General features: G+C 48.2%; 2 protein-coding genes and 2 non-coding genes across 8 annotated transcripts in view; 1 reads left to right on the top strand and 3 right to left on the bottom strand.

Moving 5' to 3' along the window:
* Positions 1-4,412: 4,412 nt before the first annotated feature.
* Tbrg4 (transforming growth factor beta regulator 4) lies at positions 4,413-14,486 on the bottom strand. Of its 5 annotated transcripts, XM_027388145.2 has the most exons (13): positions 14,348-14,486; positions 13,689-13,749; positions 12,425-12,567; positions 12,104-12,312; positions 9,564-9,887; positions 8,778-8,949; positions 8,362-8,519; positions 7,831-7,941; positions 7,145-7,289; positions 6,611-6,856; positions 6,318-6,429; positions 6,078-6,192; positions 4,413-5,519 (listed from the first exon to the last, which is right to left on the bottom strand). In XM_027388145.2, the coding sequence occupies exons 3-13, from the start codon at positions 12,483-12,485 to the stop codon at positions 5,418-5,420; spliced, it is 1,755 nt and encodes a 584-aa protein (XP_027243946.1). In that variant the 5' UTR covers positions 12,486-12,567; positions 13,689-13,749; positions 14,348-14,486; the 3' UTR covers positions 4,413-5,417. The 5 variants fall into 5 exon arrangements, with proteins under 5 accessions (XP_027243946.1, XP_027243943.1, XP_027243945.1 ...); XM_027388142.2 differs by having other exon boundaries at positions 12,104-12,567; positions 14,348-14,481; XM_027388144.2 differs by having other exon boundaries at positions 12,104-12,567; positions 14,303-14,439.
* Positions 8,616-8,746, bottom strand: LOC113832412. Its single transcript, XR_003479686.1, has one exon. It is a non-coding gene; the product is annotated as a small nucleolar RNA SNORA5 (small nucleolar RNA).
* On the bottom strand, positions 9,124-9,259 carry LOC113832413. The gene has a single exon (XR_003479687.1). It is a non-coding gene; the product is annotated as a small nucleolar RNA SNORA5 (small nucleolar RNA).
* The window catches only part of LOC113832402 (receptor activity-modifying protein 3-like), a 49,221-nt gene continuing 38,038 nt past the window's right edge, over positions 13,645-24,827 (top strand). The window contains exons 1-3 of the mRNA XM_035453023.1: positions 13,645-13,759; positions 14,388-14,550; positions 17,286-17,395. Coding sequence (XP_035308914.1) covers positions 13,645-13,759; positions 14,388-14,550; positions 17,286-17,395 — 388 coding nt within the window. The remainder of the gene's footprint in view (positions 13,760-14,387; positions 14,551-17,285; positions 17,396-24,827) is intronic.

The following is a 24,827-nucleotide window of genomic DNA, read 5'->3' as shown; positions in this document are numbered from 1 at the left end:
TGTGAAGCAATGTGGTTTGAATGAAAACGGCCCCTCCAGTTGGTGGAAGTGTTAAGAAGTGTGTCACTGGAGCAGGCTTTGAGATTTCAAAAGCCTCCTGCCATCCCCAGTGTGTTCTCTGCCCTGCTGGGGAGAGCTCACTGCTGTTTTTGGTCCATCCCATCAATGATACCACATTGCTTAGACCAAGTGAGTTGAAGTTAGCAGCTACTCTGGGCCTGTTGGCAATGCTTATGTGCACCAGAGAATAAGTAGGATGTAACGCAACCAAAATTCAAGGGCTCAGACAGGACCCTCCAGAAGCCTGCATGTGCTTTGACTCATCATCCAACATATGGTACTGTTACTCCGATTACCAAGATTCCTGGGGCCAGCAACCAAAGGGTGGAAACGGTACCACCCACTGTCACTCCTAGTGACCCACTACAAAAAAAAAAAAAAAAAAAAAAAAAAAAATTGCTTCATACCCTGAAACATTGTGCTCTGCAGGCCAAGATATTTTGGTACCACAACAGGGAGTGCTTCTGCCCATAGGTACAACAAGCACTCCGCTGAACTGTAAGCTAAGGCTTCTCCCTGGCCATTTTGGGTCCCATTAAGAAAGCAGTTATAGCTGGATGTAGTAACACACACACACTTGAAAGGTAGAGACAAGCGAATCTCTGTTGAGTTTGAGGCCAGCCTGGTCTATATAGTGAGTTCCAGGACAACCAGTAAGACCTGTCTCAAAAATAAAAACCATCCCTCCCCACAGAAAACAAAAACAACCACCCAAACAAAACACAAAAAACCCCAGCCCCAAACAAAGGTAAGCAAGTTCTTGTGTTAGGAGGTGTGATTGATGCTGACCACCAGAGGGAAATTGGACTGCTTCTTCAAAATGGAAGTAAGGGTGTCGGGAATACAGAAGGTACTTTCAGGGGGACTTTGGTGTTGCCATGACTAAGTCCAGTGGGAAGTTCCAACCCAATCCAAGCAGGATGATGACAAAGGGCCCAGAGCTTTCAGGGATGAAAGGAAAGAACCAAGACCCGCTGAGGTGCTTGCAGAAGGTGAATACAGAATGGGTAGTCGAGGAAGGCAGTTACGGACACTGAAGGCCATGTGGTAAGTCACAGAAACAAGGATTCTGAGTGATTGTGTGTCTGTCTAGTTTGTACACACACAGACACACAGACGTACGTAAAAATACGTACGTACGTTTACCTTTGATGGTTAATTTTGGTTGTCAACTCGGTTGAATCTGGGACCAACTAAGAGACCCTAGACAAGTTGTGAAGCATTTCTGGGGATGGGAAAGACCCTCCTCCAGTGTGGGTAAAGACCAATGCCCCAGCTGTGCCCAGCTAAAGTGATAGGTGGCCTGGCAGCTAAAGTGATAGGTGGAATATCAGAAAGACCAGGATCAGAAGTTCAAGGTCAGCTTCCACCAACTACAAGTGCATGAGACTAAAGAGAAGGCACAGAAGTTAGTGCCCAGGGTTTCTACATGTAACAGACAAGAACAAGTAACACAGGGTTGCTCTTTCAGAAGACCCATTTGGTTTCCAGAGTCCATATCAGGCAGCCTATCCCTGCCTCTAAACCCAGCTCTAGATCTGTACAAACTCAGAGACACACATGCATTTATATAACTAATTTTTTTTTCTTTTTTTCCCCAGACAAGATTTCTGTGTAGCTTTGGAGCCTGTCCTGGCACTAGATCTATAGACCAGGCTAACCTTGAACTCAGAGATCCGCCTGTTTCTGACTCCCAAGTGCTGGGATTAAAGGTGTACACCACCACTGCCTGGCACATAACTAAAATTTAGAAAACAAAATAGGCTTGGTACAGCAGTACACTTTAATCCCAGCAGTACGGAGGCAGATGGACCTCTGTGAGTTCCAGGCCAGCCTGGTTTATTAGTAAGTTCCAGATTGACAAGAGCTACATAGTTCCCTTTCTCCAACACACCCCCACACCCCAATCTGACTAAATAGTACAGTGCCACTTGTATCTGTCATTCTAAGCCCTTGGCCATACACTAAAGAAACAAAAACTACAAAATAGTGATGAAAGCTATCAAGGACCTACAAAAATGAGACATGTTTGTTGATTGCATAATTCAACACAGTAATGATTTGTTTACTCAAATTGTTCCATAGAAGAGTTAGTGTAATTTCTACTAAAATTCCACGCTTTTGTAGATGCAAACTTACTAAAAACTTGGTGGGAAGGCAAAGGAACTACTGGAGCCATCTTAAATAGGACTCATTAAGCAATTTTTTGTTTTCAAGACAGTCTCACTGTATCATTCTGGCTGCCCTGGAAATCACCCTGAAAACTAGGCTGACCTTGAACTCACAAAGATTCATCTGCTTCTGCTTCCCAAGTGCTGAGATTAAAGTTATGAGCCATTATTCTCGGCTACTTCAGGCAGAAATAGCTCAAGCTAGCTCAAACTTGCAATCCTTCAGCTTCAGTCCCTGTAAGTGCTGTCTGGTCTATGGCTATTTTATAGCCATGATAATTGTATGTAACACTGCCACACAGACAGAAAGCCTATCAACAGCACAAAAACTCAGAAATATGCCAACTATTTGCAGAAGTACAAATACAAAATCAATGCAGAAGGCTTCTCAGATGATTCTGGAGCGCCTGCACGGCTTGAGGCCCCGCCTCCAAACCTTCACACAAGTACAAAGACTGGAAAAGGGAGGTGATTTCGGACATGCTTGAGGACTTGAGTCTGATACCTGAGTGCATGCTTGTGCTTCCAGCTATAGCAAGGCAGACAGGAGGGACCCCAGGGCTACCTGGCAAGATCCAAGCCAGTGAGAAAATAAAAACAAAGCTGGGTGGTGGTGGCACACAACTTCAATCCTAGCACTGGCACTTGGAAGGCAGAGGCAGGCCAGTCCTCTTGAATTTGAGGCCAGCCTGGTCTAGACTGAGTTCCAGGATAGCCAGGGCTACACAGAGAAACCCTGTCTAAAAAAACAAAACAACAAAAAAACCCAAAAACCAAACAAACAAAAAAGTGGACAGTGCCCGAGGAACAGCACTCAGGTTGGCCTCTGGCCTGCATACTCAGGTGCATATGAATACAGGTGTACAAGGAAGTTCTTCCATTGAAGATGATCCTTACCTCAAAGTGGATCAAAGACATAAAATTGTCAACACTTTTAGGAAAAGAATTTCAGGATTCTTAGGGGTAGGCACAATTCTTAAAAATATATATTTTTTTATTTTTTGAGACAGGGTTTCTTTGTGTATAGCCCTGGCTGTCCTTGAACTCACAGAGATCTGCCTGCTTCTGCATCCTGAGTGCTGGGATTAAAGGTATATGCCACCACTGCCCAGCTATTTTTATTTTATTATGTATATTGTGGCTTTGCCTGCATGTATCTGTGTGAGGGTGCCAGATCCCAAGTTATAGACAGTTGTGAACTGTCATATGGGTGCTGGGAATTGAACCCCATTCTTTTGAAAGAGCAACCAGTGCTCTTAACAGCTCTCTTCAGCCCTCTACGCACAATTCTTAAGACTTGACATAGAAGTACAATAAAAGTGAATCTAATGACAATTGAATCTAATGGAAATTTTACGCTCTGTAAAAGCGCAGTTAAAAGGACTAAAAAACCACAATCTACTGTTTGGGAGAAAAGTATTTGCAAATTGCGTAGCCAACAAAGGACTACATAATCTATAAAACAGAGGCTCAAGTGTAGCTCAGCAGCAGGGCACTTACCTAACAAACATAGATGCTGGGTTTGATCCCTGGCACTGGGAACAGCCAAACACACTCTACACTGCAGAAAACAGACAGGTATCAAATGTTCAAAAGGTGTTCAGAAAGATAACCAGTAACCAGGGACATGGATCCTAAATCCTTATCACAAGATGCCTGCAAGAACTACTTAGACAACAGAGGTCACAGAGCTCAGCAGTTCAGAGCTGCTGATGCTCTTCAGAGGACCTGACTTTAATTCTCAGCATCCACACCAACTCTAGATTTGATGCCTCTGGTCTTCATAGGCATCTTCACTCATAATGCATATACCCACACAAAATTAAAAATAAACCTTAAAAACAAATAGAAACACTAACACCACCAGTAAGATGTTAGGTTAGATGGTCACAAACTGAGATAACCTAGAAAATTCATTTCCCTAAATCCAATCCCCAAAGTCTACATCCTGATTCCTCCATGTAACATTCTTAGACTGAAGACAGTAACAGCGGAATTTTGATGGCTGTAGGTAGTTAAATCTGGGTCAGGTGTCTTGCCATCCTATGGTGGCAAGAACATCCTCCAGGTGACTTCTGCTAACACTGGAGTGACTTTGCAGCAGTCCTACCATCGAGGAAGCCATCTGAGCATTAACTGGTGATCACATTAGCTCAAAAGAAAAGCCAGTGGCCCATGAGGTTAGCAGCACAAACCTTTATTTCCTCACACACCAACAAGCCACCCCAGCTGGCTTGTCAGCATTATATTCCTGTCCTACCTCGATTCAGACAAGCTGTGGCCAGCTATTCCTTCCCTCACGCCAGTTCCAGCCACCTTTCTGCTCCACTCCACTTCACCTCTGTGGTAACGAGCAGGTGTGTGCAGGACAACACAAGTGCCAAGCCAGAGGACTCAGACTGATGTTTTGGGAAGAACGTAGAGTAGGATAAGAACCTCCTTTGTCTTAAGACTCCTCTTTGGGCAAGCCCTGTCTATGGGAGTCTCCTGCAGACACTCTTGCTCTTCAGGAACAAGGGCTCAGGCCTCCAACTTGAACTTGTGGCTCCTGAGTTGGCTGTGGTTAAGGTAGTCATAAGAGTGACAGTCTGACTATGGATCCTGTGGTATCAGCCAAATGGACTTTTTTCTTTTCCCAATGCTCCCACACCACCTGTTACCATGAGATACTCCCTAGTCACAGGGGCATGGGAAGGAACCACTCAGAACCGTAATTAAAACTCTGCTGTACCCTCCAAGCCTAGTCCGTTTCCTGGCAAGCTCCTCACTCCTAGAATCCAAGTGTCTTCCCATTCAAGTCCCAGTTTTTCTGTCTCTCAGGTCAGCCCTCCTCTGCTGTGCTGTATCACGCAAGCACTATTGGGGTGTTGGGGGAGGAGAGTACACTGGGTAGAATCCTGGAGAGCTAGGGAAGGAGATAGGGTCTGTGTGTCCAAAATGGAGGGGGGAGCGGTGGGGGATAGAGGAGATAAATACAGAGCCTAGGAGGATACCTGGCATCCACCAAAACCAAAGATTTATTAGGACCACTTGTCCCTTGGAGCTGCTGACCATCCACTGCTCTGACCAAGGTCCTATAGGGATGGTTCATCCTTTTAAGGGGTACAACTCTGGCTTGTCCAGCACTCACTGCTGGGTCACTGAGCAGCCAGGTCTCTGGGAAGCAATCTGAACTGATGGGAACGGTCATTTGGCTAGCTCCTCAGCCACTGCTTTTCGCATCTTGTCCTTGAGGTAGGCACCTTTCTGCCATCCAGACTTGAGATCCAGCCATTCATAATATGGGACCTGAAAGAAGGTAGTGGAGACGGTCACATGGACTGTGGAATCCTTTCCTGCCTTTACTGGCTAGTAGCCCCTCCCACTGTTAGTGCTCGTGCCTGACAGATTTAAATACACAACCCTGTCCTCAGGAAGAGCACAGGGTATGGGCCTAAGCAGCACATGGAGAGAAATCCTGGCTCTGGCAGGGGCAAGGAGATTGCAACCAGAGATCCCAGCAGGGCTTCCGAAGAAGATGTGACAGAAACTCTATACAGCCTGGAAAGCTCTGAGCCTTTTCTTTGCAGGAAACTCAGCACTTCACGTGCTATGGGAGCACCGAGGCACTTGTGTCGGGGCTCCACAGGGTCCCCGAGCAGCAGTCAGGTCTGAGCTCCAGCTCCAAAGGCAGCAATGGCTCCCATGGCTGTGCTGCACTCTGCACCTCCAGGAGGCAAGCTAAGCCTCTGTGTGGGGAGAAGCACCTGGCATAGGGCCCAGAGCTGGGCATCTGTCTATATCCCAGCTCTTTAAATAGGTGTGGGCTTCCTCCCTGCAGTGGTCCCTTGCCCAGGAGTTACTCACATCTACTACCAGGAAGCCTGCAGCCAGCACATGTCGGCGAGCCAGGACAAAACGGCCCAACAAGTCCTTGCTTCGGCTGTTGAAGTTAGGGAACTCCCAGCGCAGGAAAGCGATCCTAGCAGGAGGCAAGGGCACTTAAAGGAACGCTCTCAGATTAAGACAGGAGTTAAAAGACATTCAACAATAGCAGTACTGCTATACCTTTACCAGGACCATTACCAGGGATCCCTGGCCACCTACCTTTTAGCTCCTGGGGGCAGTGGCCGGTTCCCAACTGGCTGGGCAAGGTGAGGAGCAACAAAATCTCTCAGGGGCAGAAAGTGGCCATCCGTATCCAGGAGCACCTCTGCATCTGGGGGTGGGGAAGGGATAGGATGAGAACCTTCAGGTGATACCCTAGAGAGCCTACAATGTACACACAAACAAGCACTGGGGGGAGGTGCCTGCAGCTCTCTGGGTCCTTGCTAAGCCACGCAGGGGTTACAAAGGGCCTGTTAGGTTTAGACCCTTTCCCAGCAGAAAGGAACCCTTACCCAGCACCCAGCCATATTGGGTGACCACATCCAGCCTGCCCTGGTCAGTGCTCCCCAGCAGTTCCTTCAGTGTCTCCTGCAGCTCCTTCTGAAGAGGTGTCATCTGCTTGCTAGAGGATGAGGGACAGAGGGCTACAGCTGAGGCTGGCAGGAAGGGGCCTTTATATTCAGGGTGCTCCAGCAGGGCGGTGGTGTTGATGTGAACCAACTTCTGGAAAGTACTCTGGTCCTTTGGAGACTTGCTCCCTGGGGGAATGAGAGAAAAGGTAGGCTGATGTACAGCAGCAGATACAGAAATGGGGATCACAGAGAAACTGCATGGAAAGGGACCTAGCCTTGGGCTGGGGCTCCAAAGTTAACATCTGTAGGCCAACTGCAGGGAGTTTTTGGAAAAAGTCATGGGTGGGTGTGCTTTTGTGTGCTCTGGCCTCCTCCTGTCTCTGCCCCAGTTTCTTCCCTGGCTGGCAGACCAGAAAGCTTCCATGTTATAGTAGAGTGTGCATGCTTACGTTGTGTGCAGGGCAGAACCCTCACCTAGAAATTGTGTGTGAAGTCCAGGATGGAGAACTGTTTGCAGCTCTGCTTCTCGAACTTGCTGCAGCACACAGAGTGCCCACACCAGGTCCACCTGCAGGGTTGGCTCCAGGCTCCCCAGCATGGAGTCCAGCTTCTCATGCACCTGGGCAAGGAGAGTACAGTGGAGAAAGCAGGCTCAGCCCAGGGACTGCAACATTCTAGGAAAGCCTACAGCCAACCCCTGGTCTTGATCTGTCATATTAGAGCCAGAGGCAGCTATTGAAGAGCAAGACCAATATCCTGACTGGGTAAGGCCTGCACCAACCCCAGGCTCATGTGCAAGGAACCTTCCTCATGCCTGGAGTCTAGTATCCTGGTGCTATTTAGCTAGGTTTCCCACATCCTACCCACCAGCAGGGACCCAAGGCTTCAAATCCCTTGTGATGCTCCCCAGCTGGCACTGTGATGAAGGAAAAATTTTTGGCCAGGGCACCTAGGTGGTGACATAGCTGTTGCCCCTGACTGGCTGCTCTCAGAACCATACCAGACAATGCCCCAATAGTCTGCCTGTTTTGCAATGGTCTCTGGGATGTTTCCTATCCTCCCATGCCAAATGTTGTGCCCCCTCCTTACCCCTGCCACTCCTAGACAGTGGCTTGAACCAGAGTTAGTGGGTCAGCAAAGCGGTAGTTCAGTGTGCATACCAATTTGAAGAACTCATCTTCTTGTTCAGGATGAAAGTTCAGACGGGCGAAAGCGAGAAGAATGCTGCACAGGTGGGTCAGGGAGACATCCTGGACTCTGCTCAGGAGATGCTAGGCCATCAGAGTGACAGGTAAGTGCCCTGACAGCAGCTGTCTCCTCCCCTCCCAAGAGCACAGAATATTCACCCAGCAGTAGCCTCCCAGAATCCAACTCCCTGATAGGCGCTTTAGGAACTCTCTCTAGGGACAAGTGAACACAGGCACCATGTTTTCATATAATTCCAAGCTGGAGTACAAAGATGCTCCCACCCCCACAGAGCTGCCCCAAGATGGAAACAGGACATTCAGGAACAAAACAGGTAACTGCTCAAGTACTTTTTCCACTACCATTAGACATTGCCTTCCAAACCAAATAAGAAAGTTCATTTATGACCCACAAAGGAGTATTCAGCTTTGCTTTGCTTCCATAATTAAAGCACCAATTCCCAACTGAGGCCTGCTGAGCCTCTATGCAGAGAGGTCCTAACTCACCTGAGTAAAGGCTTCAAATAAGGACAGGTTCAGCCACTTGAGGAAGGCAAAGGACTTGGTACAACGGGCTACCTCACCAAGTGTCATGCTGGGAACAAAGGGCAGGAGGTCAGCAGCCAGGCGCTGGGACACTTGGGTCTGGTGGAAATTGAGTTTACCTTTGGGATGGAGCAGACACCAGAGATTAGTTGTGGGGGAGGTCAATGCCCCACAACCACCTCCCTACCCATCTCAGACTTGACATCTAGGGGGCTTGGTGTCTGTGACTGAATTTATCCCCGAACCAAGCATGGGGAACAGGGCTCAGGAGTCACAGTTTCTATGGCAGCCTTCTGGACCAGTGCTTGTCATCATTGGGACAGGCACTGAATTTGACATGGCTGCAGATGTCCATGGCCAGGGCTCTCTCTTCTCACCATAGGCATAGGCCAGGTCCAGGAGCACGCCTTTCGTCAGTGGGAAGGGCTTCTGTACCAGGTGGTAGGAGATGGCCCGCAGCAGGGGCACCGACCGCCGGCTCTGTGCTGCCAGCGTCACTAACACCTTCCGCAGCTCATCAGGGCCAAACTGCTCCACCAGCTCCAGGCACTGTCAACCACAGCCGCGCAGGGATCAGCTGAGTTGGTTGGGATGAGCTGGGGGCAGGGGTCCCATCCAGTGCAGCCCCTGTGAGATAGCAACTGGGCCTGAGCTGACTCAACACAGGCCTGGCTGCACAGAATCAGCCCTATTTCCCACCCCAGGGATCCTGAACCCGGAGTACAATGTCTGCAGCCAAATTTATCCCTAGGTCCCAGGGCAGGGGACATAGGGCCCATGAGCAGCAGAGTTTGCTGTAGCAGCCATCTGGGCCAGCTCCCATCATGAGAAGACAGGAACTGAATTTGACTTGACTGCAGAGATAGCAACACGGAAAGGGCAGTGGACAGAGCCACCTCTAGGAGTTTTATCTAGAAGCTGAACTGTTCATGGGGTAGCTCAGGTCTAATAAGGATTCGTGTTAATGCCAGGAGCTGCCTGCGACACCTACTTCTTAAGCACATTTGGTTAGGTGTTGGATTTGTGCGGCCAGAGCTCTTCCCCACATGATGCCTGAGATTAGACAGAGGATTCCATGGCTCCAACCGCATTCCCTTTCTGTCTAAGGCTGTCACCCACAGAACAGGCCCAAAGTCCCAGAAGGTCTGTTCTCAGCACCATACCTTGTCTTCCAGGCGGTTCATCAGTGACTCTGAGAGGTGTCCTGCCTTCATCATCATGGTTACCACTGTACGGCTGTCATTGATCTCTGTCCAGCGCCTCTCCAGGTGCATCAGCAGCTCAGCCAGGAGCTCCTGGGAGTGCTGCTCCTGCATGTAGGAGGTACAGGACTCAACCAGGAAGACCAAGTGCTTATACTTTAACCTTCGCAGACGCCAGCGCACTTCCTGTTCCACGGACCGCAGCTCCTTGGACATCTGAGGAAGCACTAGTGTATACATGCTCCTCAGCAGCTTCACGAGGGTCCCATGCCAGATGGAAGAAACCTGCACAGAAAAGGACAAAGACAGTATGAAGCCAGTTCCAGAGGTTAATACGATATTCGGAGTAGCTACTCTCACCCCAGCCTCATAGGACCTGTTTCCTGAGCCTGCTCCTGCAGCTTCCAAAGAACCTAGTGCTTCTACTAGAGGCGGTCGGTCTAGGTAGTTTACAATGGCAAGGAAGAGTTCTAAGTGTTAAGAGAGATTCCCTAATACAGACAGATTCAAGCTGATGTGGCTGACTGAACAGATCATAGTCCCTAATATTCAGTCCTGGCATAGCCACATGCTGTGCATACTTGAGCTGCAAGCACAACAGATACAAACATAGATCAGAGACATGGGCCCAGGGGCCTTGTCTCCAACAGCAACAGTTTTCTTTGGTCAGTTTTGTTACAGACTTGCTTTCTGTTCACAATGACTATAAGTATAAAAAACCCCATGTCTTTTCTTCAGAAAATAGTTATTTTGAATCTGAGAGGCTCCAACCCTTCCACTTTTTAATCTGGTAACATAAAGTTGTCCTCAAATCTCAGGAGCAGTTGAGTCCAGATCCTGTTTGCCTATTGCCACCACCGTCTCTTTCTGAAGATGACACAGAGTGACTCGGGTCTTAGGAGCTATGGGAAAGGCCAACTGGGCTGAGAGCCCACCATCAGGGAAGATAGCAAATGGTGCAATGATAATGACTGTCATTACTTGTGCCCAGTCTCAGGAGCTGAGCTGGGAATGGAGAAACTGCTGCATGAAGGGCCGAGGAGGAAGGGCACTGCTGTTATCCTTGCCCCTGGGAGGTCTGGGCGCTTGTATCTCCTTATCCTCCTGGAAAACTCACCTTTGTACATACACACAGTGGGGGCAGCGATAGAGCCTCAAAGGATGTTGGTGTCTTAGGGAGAGATGCCATGCATCAAGGAAGCTCACTCAGATACTGTGAACACAAAGTGAGGACTTCCCAGGAGACCCCTGTATTTGCAAGCAGGCAGCCTTTAGAGGTGCAGTGTTCAAACCTTGACAGCAGTAAACCCCATCATCATTTACATTGTGAAGACTTGGTTTCAGGGCTGGAAAGGTAATTTGGAGGGCAAAGTGCTTGGAGCCAAGCCTGATGGAAGAACTGACTCCTGTAAGGTGTACTCTGAAGTCCACATGCATGTCATTTAAGACCACATAACCCCCTTTGTTTCTGTTATTGTCTTACTATTTTGTTCCAACATTGAGTCTTGTATCTTAAGACTTAAAACAAAAAAGAAACAAAAAACCCCCCACAACTAGAATGAAAATCTCAGACTAAGAGGCTTATTAAGCTTATTCATGTACTACATGTGCAGGAAGAAACACTTGAATCTGATGTGAATACACACAGTGCAAGCTAAGTAACAGGCTTAACCATGAGAGTATAAGGAGGAGCTCTTCCTATAATAAGTTTGAGGCCAGTCTGGTCTACAGAGCGAGTTCCAGGACAGTCAGGGCTCCACAGAGAAACCCTGTCTCGGAAACAAAACAAAACAAAACAAAAGGGCACAATTTTATTATAGTGGTTTAAAAACCCAAAGCTTTTAAAGCACTTAGCCCAACCCTTCTTTATCACTGAGATTGGGAATGAGGGCCAGTTCAGTCAGGGCAGGTTTGTACTTCCTTTTTATTGATGGAGTCCAGGCAAGCTCTGTGTGTAGAAGTCTTTCCTCATTAGGGACACAATTTGGCTGTAATTGAGTGCTGCTACAGAACCATGCCAACAGGCCCTTCTTTTCCTCATGCTCATCCTCTAAGGATCTGAATGTGGCTAGAAAACAGCCTCAGGTTCAGGGATCCACAATTAGTCACACCACTGCATCTCCTCTGACTTCAAGGGTGGTATCAGTGGGCAACCAGACACTGAGGGGTGGGGGCAGGAATGTAAGACAAGGCTCTGCTGTTGAGGAGAAAGCAGCAAAGGAACTGAAAAGAACCAGGCTCATCTCTGGTACTTCTGGTACCAAGTATTGGGTTGCCTATCTTTGACTCAAACATTTACCTAACAGGCTCCTAGGAGGATCAACAAAAAAGCAGTTATTTGAAATCTAGAATAAGAAAAGCCAGGAGCTCCCGTTTACAGCTGGTGCCAGTGGTGAGGGAGGGAGAAAGCCTACTTGCAAGGGTTCCAAACACCTGAAGAGAAAGGAGAGGGGATATCTTTTCCCTTCACTCACACCCCCAGGCAACATGTTAATGCTCACCTGACTGTCAATCCGACTGACAAGTTGCAGAAAGCGAGCATCCTCTACAAGCAAGGCCTTTTCCTTTGGCTTCTCAGACAGCAGATAAGAGAGCCGGATGAGTATGAGGGCCGGATGATTGCGGTGCAGGCTATAACCACCACCTAGCAGTTCAAGCAGCTCCTCTGGCCTGGTGGCTTTCTCAATAAGGTGGTCCACCTCTTGGTGCTCTGGGTAGGGAGTAAACACTTGCTCTTTTCCCAACAGCTCTGTCAAGGAACCCGAGGAGGGGGAACTGACTGAGGAGGTCAAAGTCTTACAGGCCACCCCAGCAAGTCTCACTCGGCCAACTGGAGTAATGGTAGGGACTAGGCGGGTAGTGTCTCTCAACAGGCACGTGCATCGCTTCATCAGGCGAACTGCCATGATGGTGGGAGTCGGGGAGAGGGAGGGAGATAAGACTCCTAGCAAGTGATTCCAAAGTCCTGAAAAGAGAGGGAAGAATTACATAAACTTAGAAGAAAACCATGACATGAAGATACAACTATCCTATACAACTGGCCTCAATCTTTCCCTGTTCTGAACACCCATTATACATGAAGCAGCACTTTCTGAAGCACAAGTCCTAAGTTTCTGTCAGACATCACAGCCAGCAGTCCAGCCTGGGAGGCGCCAGTCCCAGTTACACTTCAAAATTCACCCAAATCCCCAGGTCCCACTCAATGCTTCTAGATGCAAATCTGGGCATATGTGTCTTGCACAGGGCTAGGTTATTTTGTTTTTAACTTCAGAAATATCCAGGATCAGAAATTATTGGCTTAAAGAAACATGACAGGACATTCTAAGTCAGAAGGGTTCTGGGAAACCTAGGATACATATATAACTCATGCTCCTGAAATGTATGGGAAAATCTGTTGTTTTTTTTTTTTTTTTTGGAGACAGGGCGGGAAAATCTGTAAACACTACTGATACAGGTGTTAAATATGGACAGGTTGCCTCATTAATCAACCTGGAAAAAAAAGTCACCATCATCCCTTAACTTTTGGCTCTTTTTTGGGAGGTGGTTGGAGGTTGGGGGTCACTGGAGAGATGGCTTGGCTGTTAACAGCATTTTGTGATTCCCAGATAACCAAAATTCAGCCCCCCAGTATTCCCATTAAGTGACTCTCGCAACTGCCTGTAACTTCAGCTCCAGGGATCTAACTCTCATGTCCATGCCCACAGAGACATGCAAATAAACAACTGTTTTTTTCTTTTTAAAGACAAATATCATATGGCCCAGGCTGGCTACAATTATTTTATATAGCTGAGGATGACCTTGAACTTCTATTCCTCCAGCCTCCCAAGTGTTAGGATTACAGGCATCCTACCACTCCTGGTTTTAGGAACACTAGGCAAGCACTTCCAACTCAGTCACACTCCAAAACTTTTAAAAGCAAAAGCCCCTAACACCACCAGAGTCACCTTCTCAGTTTTTATCCAATCCCCAAAGTATAGGCTCTACTTTGCACTTTCATCCCACACTGCAAGACTTGCTACTGCCTTCATCCATAATCACAGGCATGGCAAAACATACTACCCTTTTTCAAGTCCTCCAAAACCTTACCTTCATCGAGAACACGCTACATATCCAAGCTTCTTTCAACAATGCTGCCCAGTCTTGTTCCCTACAGCCGGGTAGGAACCAGGTGAGACAAATTACTGGACTATTCTCTAGCCAAACCTGAAAACAACTTAAATTTTTTGTTTCCGGGAATCGGGTATATGACTAGCTTACTTTGTTACATGAGCAGATTACTGCTGCTGTAAAACGATTGGCTTAATTTACGGAGAAATAAAATATGGTTCAGAAGGGAGAAACCTGCCCGAACCCAATATCCACCACTTGCTGAACCCGGACAATGAGGAAGTGCTGGCAAACCTTACTGATTTTTAAGACATCTCTAGGAGCAATTTAAACCAAATCTGTGTTTAGGTAAATATCAACCCTGAAACCTAAAATGCCGAACCACGAAAACCCACTGGCCGGGGACCCCAAGGGCCACTGAGGGTAGCGTAATATTTCCGACTACGCCTCGTGGCCTACACGGGCAGCGGGGCGCGTGCGCAATGACAGGTCGGAACTGCATTTGCAACCGGCCAGCGCCCTTGGGTCATGGAATCAAAAGCCCCTTTCCAGCCCCGCTCCCCCGCACACACAACAGCCCCATTGGTCCTTACTGATTGCTGCCCTTCCCAGCCACCCTTTCAGTCCCGGGTACCCACGTCAGTAACCCAGTCTCTCCATGACGCGGGAATGGTGCAGCGATCACCCTCGCTGACCTCCATCCACCGAACCGCCTCCACGCGGCCCGGCGCGCTCACGCACGTCACCGGCGCGCCGCCGGAAGCGATGCAGTCGTGCAATGTCGGCCGGAAGCCACGCCCTCCGCCTTTTCTCGGCTCCGGTACTGGGAGGCCGGTGATGGGTAACTGAGACGGAAGGGGAGGTAGGGTATTCTGGAAGGCAGGGTTCCTCTGGTCAGAACTTCCTACATGTGCGGCGATTGGGTAGCGACTCTAACGTCAGTCCGTGCTGCCCCATTCCCTGGGACTTTTCACAGGCCCTGAAGGAGAGGTGAGAGTGTAGGCACCGGACCGTGGAGGTGACTTTGTAGTGTGGGGCTGAAAGGTGCTGCCATCCGGCGACTAGTCACAGAGAAGCGAGTTGTAAGCAGTTTGCCTAGATTAAACAACGAACTACAGACCACATACGATGGCACACCTATAAATTCTGTAATTTCAGCCGCGTGGTGGTGGCGTCACACGCCTTTAGTCCCGGCACTCGGGAGACAGAGGCAGGCGGATCTCTGTGAGTTTGAGGCCAGCCTGGTCTACAGAGCGAGTTCCAGGACAGGCTCCAAAGCTACACAGAGAAACCCTGTCTAGAAAAACCAAAAAAAAAAAAATCCTGTAATTTTAGTACTGGAGGAAGAAGCAGGGGTCTGAGGCTAGCCTGTGCCAGAAGACTTGTAGCCCCACGTGGCCAGCAGAACTGATGCCAGCTAGGGGTACAAGAATGGGTCCATTTTCCCCAGCCAACTAAATAATTAAAAGACAGGAAAAAAAAAAAAGAAAAAGACAGGAAAGATGTGTTAGTAAGAATCTTGGGGAGTCCCAGCCGAGCCATCATATGGCAGCAGGGGAGTCAGGGTTCCTTCTTAGGGTTCTTACTCATTAATAAAAGAATCTAGGAGCACACACAAATGGAAGCTTGAGAGACCGAAACCAGGGCCATTTTAGAAAAGAGGGCCGGAAATAGAATATGGAATCTTTGCCCAATAACCTGTGCAGACTGGCTGACATTACTCATCCAGTTCCAGGAAAAGCAGGCCATCTGGAAGAACAGATACCCCGGGTCAGTCAACAGATTCACAAAACAACTTTCATGGACACATATTGCACCAAATTGATTAACCTATGGAAATTCCCCCAAGTTCCTCTAGACACCCCAAGCAATCAGCTTTGAACCCGTACCCCTTACCCTATTCTGTGGTTTTAGTCTTTATAAACCACTTGCTTACAAGGCTCAGGGCCTTCAGCTGCTGCTTCAGACAAGGTCACTGCCTAGGCTTGAATAAAGAAACCTTGTGCTTGCATTCCGGGAGTCGGCTCCTTGTTGGTCTCTCTGGAGGTCTTGTGGACTGGGTATAACAAAACTGAGTTCAAAAAAGAAAACCCCAGGGCAGGTGAGCCATAAATCGTGAAGCTGCCAGGAAGAGAGGAGGGGAATGGAGAAGAAAAGAAGAGCCATGCAGCTTGAGCTGGGCAGTGTGCAGGCCATGTGGTGGGGAGCCAGAGACATACAGCTTGAGATAGGGGTGTGTGGGTCAGCCACCATGACAGACAACCTTGTGATGGGGAGTAGAGCTTTAAGAAAGGAACAAGGGAGGCCAAAGCATTAGGGGGTTTAAGATAGACTGGTCAGTGTCTTTGCTAGGTTTGTATTGCTGTGATAAAAACTATCAACTGGACAGTGGTGGCACATGCCTTTAATCCCAGCACTCAGGGTGCAGAGGCAGGTGGATCTCTGTGAGTTCAAGGCCAACCTAGTCTGCCGAGCAAGTTCCAGGACAGCCAGGGCTACACAGAGATATCCTGTCTCAAAAACCAAACCAAGCCAAAAAACAAAACAAAACAAAACAAAAAACCTACAAAACCAAAAAACAAAACAAAGCAACTTGTTGGGGAGAAAAGGGTTTATTTGGCTCACATTTCTACATCACATACCATCATCAAGGAAAGTCAGGATAGGAATTCAAGGCAGAAATCTGGAGGCAGGTACTGGAGCAGAGGCCATGGAGGAACTGGCTTGCTCTCCATGGCTTGTTCAGCCTGTTTTCTTACAGCACCAGGATCATCTGCCCAGGGGTGACACTACCCTCAGTTGGCTGGCCCCTCCCACATTAATTATTAATCAGGAATAATGCTCCACAGGCTTGCCCACAGACCATTTTTGCTGTTGTTGGTTTTTCGAGACAGGGTTTCTCTGTGGCTTTGGAGGTTGTCCTGGAATTCACTCTGTACACCAGGCTGGCTTCAAACCACAGAGATCTGTCTGCCTCTTCCTACTGAGTGCTGGGATTAAAGGTGTGAGCCACCAATGCCCGGCTAGCTACAGGCCAATTTGATGGATTGTTATTTTCAGTTGAGGTCCTTCTTTCCAGAGGACGCTGGCTTGTGTCAAGTTGATAAAAACAACAACAAAACAAACAGCCGGGCATTGGTGGTGCTTCCTTTAATCCCAGCACTTGGGAGGCAGAGGCAGGCAGATCTCTGTGAGTTCGAAGCCAGCCTGGTCTACAGAGTGAGATCCAGGACAGGCTCCAAAGCAATACAGAGAAACCCTGTCTCTAAAAACCAAAAAACTCCCCAAACCAAAACCAAAACCAAAACAACAACCAAAAAAGCCCCAAAACAAAAAACAAACAAAACCAAACCCCAAACCAAAACAAACTAGTCAGCACTGAAAGAAAGACAAAGGATGACAAAGAAATAGCTCCACATTTCCTAGTCAGGTCTCAGGCCAACCTTTTGGGGGCTCTGATCTCAGGGACTGTCCTAGGGGGTGGGAATTCTGGGAAAGAAAAATGAATCTTCTTCTCTAGGGGTGGAGGAGACAAGGGCCTGTCTCCATCTAGACTGTGGCTGCTTTTATTTACAGAACCACACGCACCTTTGCAGCCAGCTGGGCACACTCACAGAAAAGCTCTACCTGTCATTGCCTCCAGCAAGCTCCAGCAACTCAAATCCACAAGTCTGCAGCCTCACTCTGTATGTATGGCACTTGCTTTTCTTGTTGCTGTGCCCAAAGTACCCAAAGAAAGCAAGAGGAGGAGGGAGGAAGGGAGGGAGGCTGGGAAGGGAAGGGGGGGGAGAAAGGGAGGGGAAGGAAGGAGGGAAAGGAAAGAGGGAGGGGAAAGAGAAGGGGGAGGTGGGGAGGGAAGGGGCATGGGAGAGAAGGAAAAGGGAGAGAGAAGGGAAAAGGGAAAGGAGGGGAGGGGGAGGGAGGAAGGGAAGGGAGAGGAAGGAAGAGAAGCAGGGAGAGAGGGAGGAGGGAAGAGTGAAGGAGGAAGAAGCGGTTATTTTGGCTCAGATTCGAGGGTACAATGCATCATAGAGGTGAAGGTTGGCACCAGGAGCCGACACAGCTAGTCACATTGATACAGGTGTGGATCTGAGTCCAGAGGTGCATCTGCTGAGATTTCCAGGTTCCTATGTCCCAGAATAAGGAATTGGATGAGAGACACTTAGATAATGCTAGAAATAGAGATGTTTTCTTGAGAAAAAAGAAAAGCAGCCTGGAGAGATGGCTCATAGGTTAAGAACACTTAATGTCCATGCCGAGGACCGGAATTTGGATACCAAGCATCCATATGGCAGCTCACAACTGCCTGTAACTCCAGTTCCAAGGGAACTGGCCTCCTAGCGCATGTAAATTTATGTAAACAAACATAACAAGTAAATAAATCTTAAAAAAAGAGAGAATGAGAGAGAGAGAGAGAGAGAGAGAGAGAGAGAGAGAGAGAGAGAGAGAGGAGAGAAATATTCCTGAGAATAGAAGTGGGCTAAAGACCTTTGACAGGCCCAATATGTGCCCTAGTGGCTTGATCCTTTATAGGTCATTTGCATAAGTGCTACCTTCAACCAAGAGATCTCCCCAGTTGTGTTATATGCTGCTCTGGTGGGAAGAGGTTTCCAGTCTTTCAATTAACTGGCTTTTTTCATCTCTCTCTCTCTCTCTCTCTCTCTCTCTCTCTCACACACACACACACACACACACACACACACACACACACACACAGAGCAATAGAAACCCTAAGACAATCACTAATTGAGAAACTGCCCTATAGCTGGATCTCATGGAGGCATTGCCTCAACTGAGGCCCCTTCCCCTCTGATGACTCTAGCTTGTGTCAGTTTGATACATAAAACCAGCCAGTACAGATGGGTATGAGAAACATTTTTTTTAAAGATTTTATTTATTTATTATGTATACAACATTCTGCTTCCATGTATATCTGCACACCAGAAGAGGGCACCAGATCTCATAACGGATGGTTGTGAACCACCATGTGGTTGCTGGGAATTGAACTCAGGACCTCTGGAAGAACAGCCATTGCTCTTAACCTCTGAGCCATCTCTCCCGCCCGAGAAACATTTTTGTTTTGTGTTTTACCACTGAGGTAGATAGCCTAACAAAGACTCATATTTCCCAAGTCCCTTCCTTCCTCTTTATACTCATTAGCCAATTGCATCCAGTTAATTGTGATATGGATCTCCTACCTATAGGATGAAACACAGTCACCACTTACCTCAGAGATAATAGATAGAGGCAATTTTGGCCAAGAGTTCTCTTTATCCTGGTTTGGGTTCTGACATATATTTCTTTTTGCAAAAGAAAGTTGCCTTGCTGAATTACTTTTGCTTCTCTCATGTATTCCTTCGTGTGACATCAAGATGATTATTTTTGAAATGTAGGGCCTTTAGTTGGTGTTTTCCATAGCTGGTCATGTGGGGCTTCCGTAGGTTCAGATGGGGCTGGTTACCACAAAGACCAGGCATAGGATTAGTGGGCTCAATCTCCCAGATCTATTCATGACTTTCAGGTAAGAGAAAGGGGTTGGTGTTTGAATTCAGGATTGAATTTAGTCATCAATAGTCAGTGGTTTAATCAATCATGATTATGCAATGAAACCTTCCTGAAAGTTGTGAACACCGATGCTTAGAACTTTTGGTGTGTTTGGTAGGTGTCTGTCCCATAGGACAGACATTCCTACATCTTCCACTTCTTGGCCCCATCCTATGTCCCTTTCTTTATCTGTGTGGTGTTTTGAATAAGAATGCCCCCCAACTCCTCCCAGTAGGCTTATAGATTTGAATGCTTGGTCATTAGGGAGTGGCACTACTTAATATGAATTAGGAGGTGTGGCCCTCCTGGAGGAAGTGTGTCTCTGGGGGTGGGTTTTGGGGTTTCAAAAGCCCAAGCCCGGCCCAGTGTCACTCTCTCTTCTTGCTGCCTGTGGATCTGGTTGTATTGCACTCAGCTACCTCTCCAGGAGCATGTCTGCCTGAGTACCAGTATGCTTTGTACTGTGATGATAATAGACTAAGCCTCTGAAACTGTAAGCCAGCCCCAGTTAAGTGTTGTCATTGTCGTCATGTCTACTCATAGCAATAGAACATTGACTAAGACAATCTGGCTATTCCTGATCTGTGTCCTTCATGACAAATGCATATTTGTAAGCTAGGTGCTTGTAGTGATTTTTGTGAGTCATTCAAATGACTTGTTTAACTTGAAGCTTTTTCTGGAGTAGTTAGTGTCAAAGCCTGGGCTCTGGCAGCTCTATAAAGCTAGACTTAGCCACTTGCACAGCAATTAAAGAGTCATTTAGTAGTGAAAAAAACCAGAGAAGGGATAATTTTTCAGTATGGCCACACTGGGAAGAGGAACAAATAAAGAGGACCATTGACTCTGCACGTTCATTTTTGAGGTTCTGAAATGAGGTTTAAGTCTTACATGGGGGCATGAGGTATGCAAAGCTGAGCAGTCCTGGTCAAGATGTGGGGTGTCCCTCAGTGACCCATCATTGGCTTTGCTGAAATTTATCCAAAGGCAAGGTGGTTTGATAAATGGTCGGCACTCTGTGAAATCTCCTCTTGTGAGGTTGTGTTGCTGTGATAAAAAATCATGATCAAAAGCTACCGAGGGGGGTGCTTAATTTCAGTTTACAATTGTCCATTTTGAAGGGAAGTCAGGACAGGAATTCAAGGCAGGAACTGAAGCAGAGACCATGGAGGAATGACCTCACTGGCTTTCTCACCCTGACTTGTTTGGCCTGTTTTTTTATACACCCCAGGGCTTACCTGCCCAGGGATGGCATCACCCACAGTGAGCTGGGTCTGCCAGCATCAATTACTAATGAGGAAAATGCCCCCACAGACATGTCTGCAGGCTAACCTGAGGGAATCTCAAATGAAGTTCCCTCTTTTTAGGTGACCATGCCTTGGGCTAAATTGACAAAAAACAAAACAACTAATAAGCTCAAGAGGTAGGTTCCTCCTCTGACTGGATCAGAGCTACAGCTCTTTCCAGAGGGAGACTCTTGAAATTCCAGTCCTTGACATCCACTGTCTCAGCAGCCTGACAACCAAAGGGAGGGGCTCGAGTGTCTCTTTAGAACATCTCTGCTTCTGCCAAAATGCTTGCAAAGGGGCAGTGGAAGTGACTGAATCAGGAGTGTCGGAGGCTCTAGACTCGGAGCTTTATCTGATATTGGAACTGAAGCCCTAACTGGAGGTGTCTGATGTGTCAGGAGTGGCGTGAGCTGTGAGTTGTGCTGTTGTGTCTGAGTAGGGCATACACACTTTGCTTAGAGTCTACACTGTGCTGGCTTGGAGCTGTGTCAGTGTGTGGCCTACTTTATCCTGCACATTCAATTAACTATTCCTTGCTTACTCCATGCTGCCATCCAGCTAAGCTCAGCTTCTTCCCTGTCCTGAGGCTGGGGTTGGTCTCACCTTGGAAGAGTTCAGATGTATAAGACCTCTCTCATACCCCTGGTGCCAGTCAAGGAGGCCTTTCCTGGTCCTGAGATCCACTGTGACACCACAGTCTTGATGGAGTTTGGCTGTGGCTCGGTGAGCCCCTCAGCATCCCAACCTCCCATGAATGCTCATCACCATTGGAGAATCACCGGGGGATGCCCTTGGAGATCCTAGGGTAAGGCAGGCCTGTGCTTGCTTTGTCATTCTTTCAGGAGCTCAGGACAGACAGACAGAGACATAGAGCCAAATGGATTTTTATTAGCAGCAGATAGAAGGTATTATGTTCTCTCTGGATCCAGGAGTGAAGGTTCTTGCTGAACAAGCTTGGGCTGGTCACTCCTGACAGGCAGAGATGTCAGGGTAGGCTGCTCACTGAAAGAATTTTTCTGTAGGGAATATGGCTGTGGATGAAGAGAGAGGGGGTTACTTCTGCTTCTAAGTTAGTCATACCCATCATTCTAGAGACCTGAAGGGCAGGCACCTTTATTGGCTTTACAGTTGAGCATGTACAGTTCTTTACACTGTCCCACACTAATCACCAGTAGGCAGGTGAGTGAGATACTCTCACCTACAAGAAAGGGATGCCTAGGTCACAGGTGGACATGGACAGTTGGACTCCAGTCTGTGTCTTGCTCATGTTTTTAATTTTGAACACTTCACTGCCCCCTCAGGTTAAGTGGGAAAAGTGAAGTCTGGCTCATAAAATCACCAGGACCAACTTTGAGTGGCAGAATGGTCTGTTTTTCCAGGCCCTGATCATTGACACTCATTCCTACTGTGAGTGGCCATATCAAGTACCCAAAAGCCTGAAGGAAATGTACGTGGCTTGGCCAAGACATTCTCCTCCTACTCTGGGACCTAGTCCTGGTGGCTGTCCTCACATTGTATCTGTTCTTGGGCCTGATGAAGGACAAGGTGATGGCCCAGGACACCTAGGGAGAAATGGGGTTTCAGGGTCTCAAGGCTGCTTACCTGCTTGTGGGTTCTTACACTTCATGACACAGCCGTCCCGGCAACATTTCATGTTGCCAGTACACTCACTGTCCCTGGAACATGAGCTCTTCTCTAGACATGGCCCAGCAGGGAGCATGTGGACTGGATTCCAGGGGCAGTGGCCAGCCTTTGGAACATCAGCTGGGGAGAGATGGTCACTCTCTTACCACCCAAAGCCCTGTCAGGACCCAGCTTTGCCGAGTCCACCTTACTGAACCCCTGACTCAAAAGACCTCATTTTGTGGATGAGGTATTTCCTGAGGTCCTCCTCCTGGTGTCAGGCAGAAGTACCCTTGATGGCCCAGAGACCTCAGGGACCAGGTTGGCCAGGAGGCTGCAGGGAGGGTCTGGCAAGTGAGTGGGTCTCACAGAGCTGGTGTGTGTGTGCAAAGGTCCTCTTCTGGCAGACTCTCGACCCTGCTCTGATCCTCCCACCACCGGGGCAGGGCAGGGCCTTACCGTTGACAGGAGTTTTGCAGATAGCACCACAGGAACTGGAGCAACACAAGGTGTTCTGGGCACACTCTGCATTGGTGAGACAGTTGCTACACCCTGTCTTCTCACCGGAGCTGGCTTCAGCACACAGAACTGCACAAAGATGGGGAGGTAAATAGGGGTCTAGCTGTGAACCTCACTTCTAGGGCTTCTTGGCAGACGGCCTGGAGATGTGGGTGGAAACTATAAGAAGCCTGGGGTCTGAGCAGCCTTAACAGTGGAGAATCTGCTAGAACTGTGGCCTGGGTGATAGGAACACGAGAAGGCAGCCATGAAAATTAAGAAGCATATAACAGGCTCACAGTCATAGGCAGAGCATTAAGGACCTGACTAGAAGTGACCAGGGCCTGAGGGCAACTCCCAACAAGCCATCTCTCAACCTAGACATTTTCCACCTAGGGCCCTGTGTGGATTTTCTGCCACCTTCAGATTCTTCCCCAAGGGGAGCCTTTTTGTTCTTTGCCTCTTCATCACTCTGGGCATAGGTTGCTGGGATGAATCTGGGGGACTCTCCAGGCCTCTTCCAGTAGTAAGGTTATGAATAGCTGGGGCCTACCTGAGTTGATGACTTGTTCCAGTGGATGCTGAGCGAGGGCCACCTCCAGGGCCAGCAGGCTGAGAGCGAGGCTGATGAAGCAGCGCATGGTGACGATGGCAGGCAGATGACTGATGGCAGCCCAACTGCCTGGGATGCATTTAAAGGGCACACAGGAGGAAGACTTCAGGGGCAGGGGTGGAGGAGCAGGCTGGCATAGCCCTAATGGACTAAAACACTTCCTTCTTGGACACATGGATAGAGCAGGCCCAGGCTGCCAGGCGCAAGTGCCACAATGGAGGCCACAGTTTTTAAAAAGTCCTTTGTAAGGGTGGTCAGTCTTTTTCCAATTAAAAAGTAATACTTGTTTATTATGAAAACAAAGAAAATTTAAGGAACAGAGAAGGAAGAAATAGGATCCATAACGGATGTGAAGGTGCCACTTTGAATGGTTGGATAGGAACTCTTCACAGACAAAGGAAATTCTGAGCTCCAAACTTGTACAAAATGACATAGGAAACAGTACAGGTGGCATCGAGGAAGCCTCGGGTTGGGGCTACCTCAGAGGGTGACTTCTTCTTCTCCTGGTGCTTTTCTAGAGTTTTCTATAAGAATGAGGAGACACTTGCTCCTTGCAGAGAGTATAAGGCATGACATAAAGAAGGAGCTGCCTGTGCAGGGCACATTGGAAGACCATTTCCCAGAAGGGTCCATACTGTGCCAAGTGTGTCATGGGCCAGGATGGGATGTCCTGCTGGGCACTGTGCCCCCATTGCTCTTGGGACATTTCCTTGATTCTCCTGCAGGGAAGTGTAATGACCTGGAGTGACTGTGTGCTTACTGGCTGTCATTGCCAGCCCATGGTGCAGGCCATACTCCTGCAGAGTTCATCACTGGTGGCCCTTGGCCTCTCAGCTTTGAATACAAGGACTCAGGGGAAGCTCTCTAAGGTTGTAACCTCAAGCTCTCATTCCAGGCCATTTTTACCAGTCCCAAAGGAAAGCCTGTGCCTACTCGAAGCCTCTCACTAGTCCCCTGAGCCCTCAGACTTTGGCAACCACCACTCTGCTTTCTGTTTCTGCATTTGTCTATTCTGGCCGTGTCATGTAAATGGGATGTGACAGTATGCAGCCTGTTGAATGTGACTTTTATTAATGAGCATGCTTTTGAGGCTTATCTGCCTTGTGGCAGTTGCCAGTGCTTCAGGCCTGTGTGTGGCCAGTGCTCCACAGCAGGCTCATAAACACTTTGTTGTCCCATCTATCCACCATCATTCTCACATTTAGACCACTGTCAGGCCACTGCCATGTTTGTTTTATTCAAGTCTAAGTCACACTTATGCTCTGCTAAGGCTCTGCTTCTATTCCTGTTCCAATTTCCGCCTTTGCTGGCACAGAATGAGGGCCACCAGGAAAGGGCTGGCTAGGGTTTCTTGGCTGCTTGAGTTTCCCAGAAGGCCTTGTGTCTTGGGAGCCAGAGCTCTGTTCTATCTATATCTTCCTGGGGCTCTGTACACATGCACTCTGTGTCCTAGGCACACTGGCTGTTATTCTTACCTGTGTACCACTGTCCTGATGTACTTACAGTCACAGGCTCAAAGGGGAAACCACTGAGAATTTCTTTTCTTTTATTTTT

Source organism: Cricetulus griseus (assembly GCF_003668045.3).
Source record: "Cricetulus griseus strain 17A/GY chromosome 1 unlocalized genomic scaffold, alternate assembly CriGri-PICRH-1.0 chr1_1, whole genome shotgun sequence".
Taxonomy (NCBI): Eukaryota; Metazoa; Chordata; class Mammalia; order Rodentia; family Cricetidae; genus Cricetulus; species Cricetulus griseus.
The sequence above is the reverse complement of the archived record's forward strand: the minus strand, read 5'-3'. Positions and strand labels throughout refer to the sequence as shown.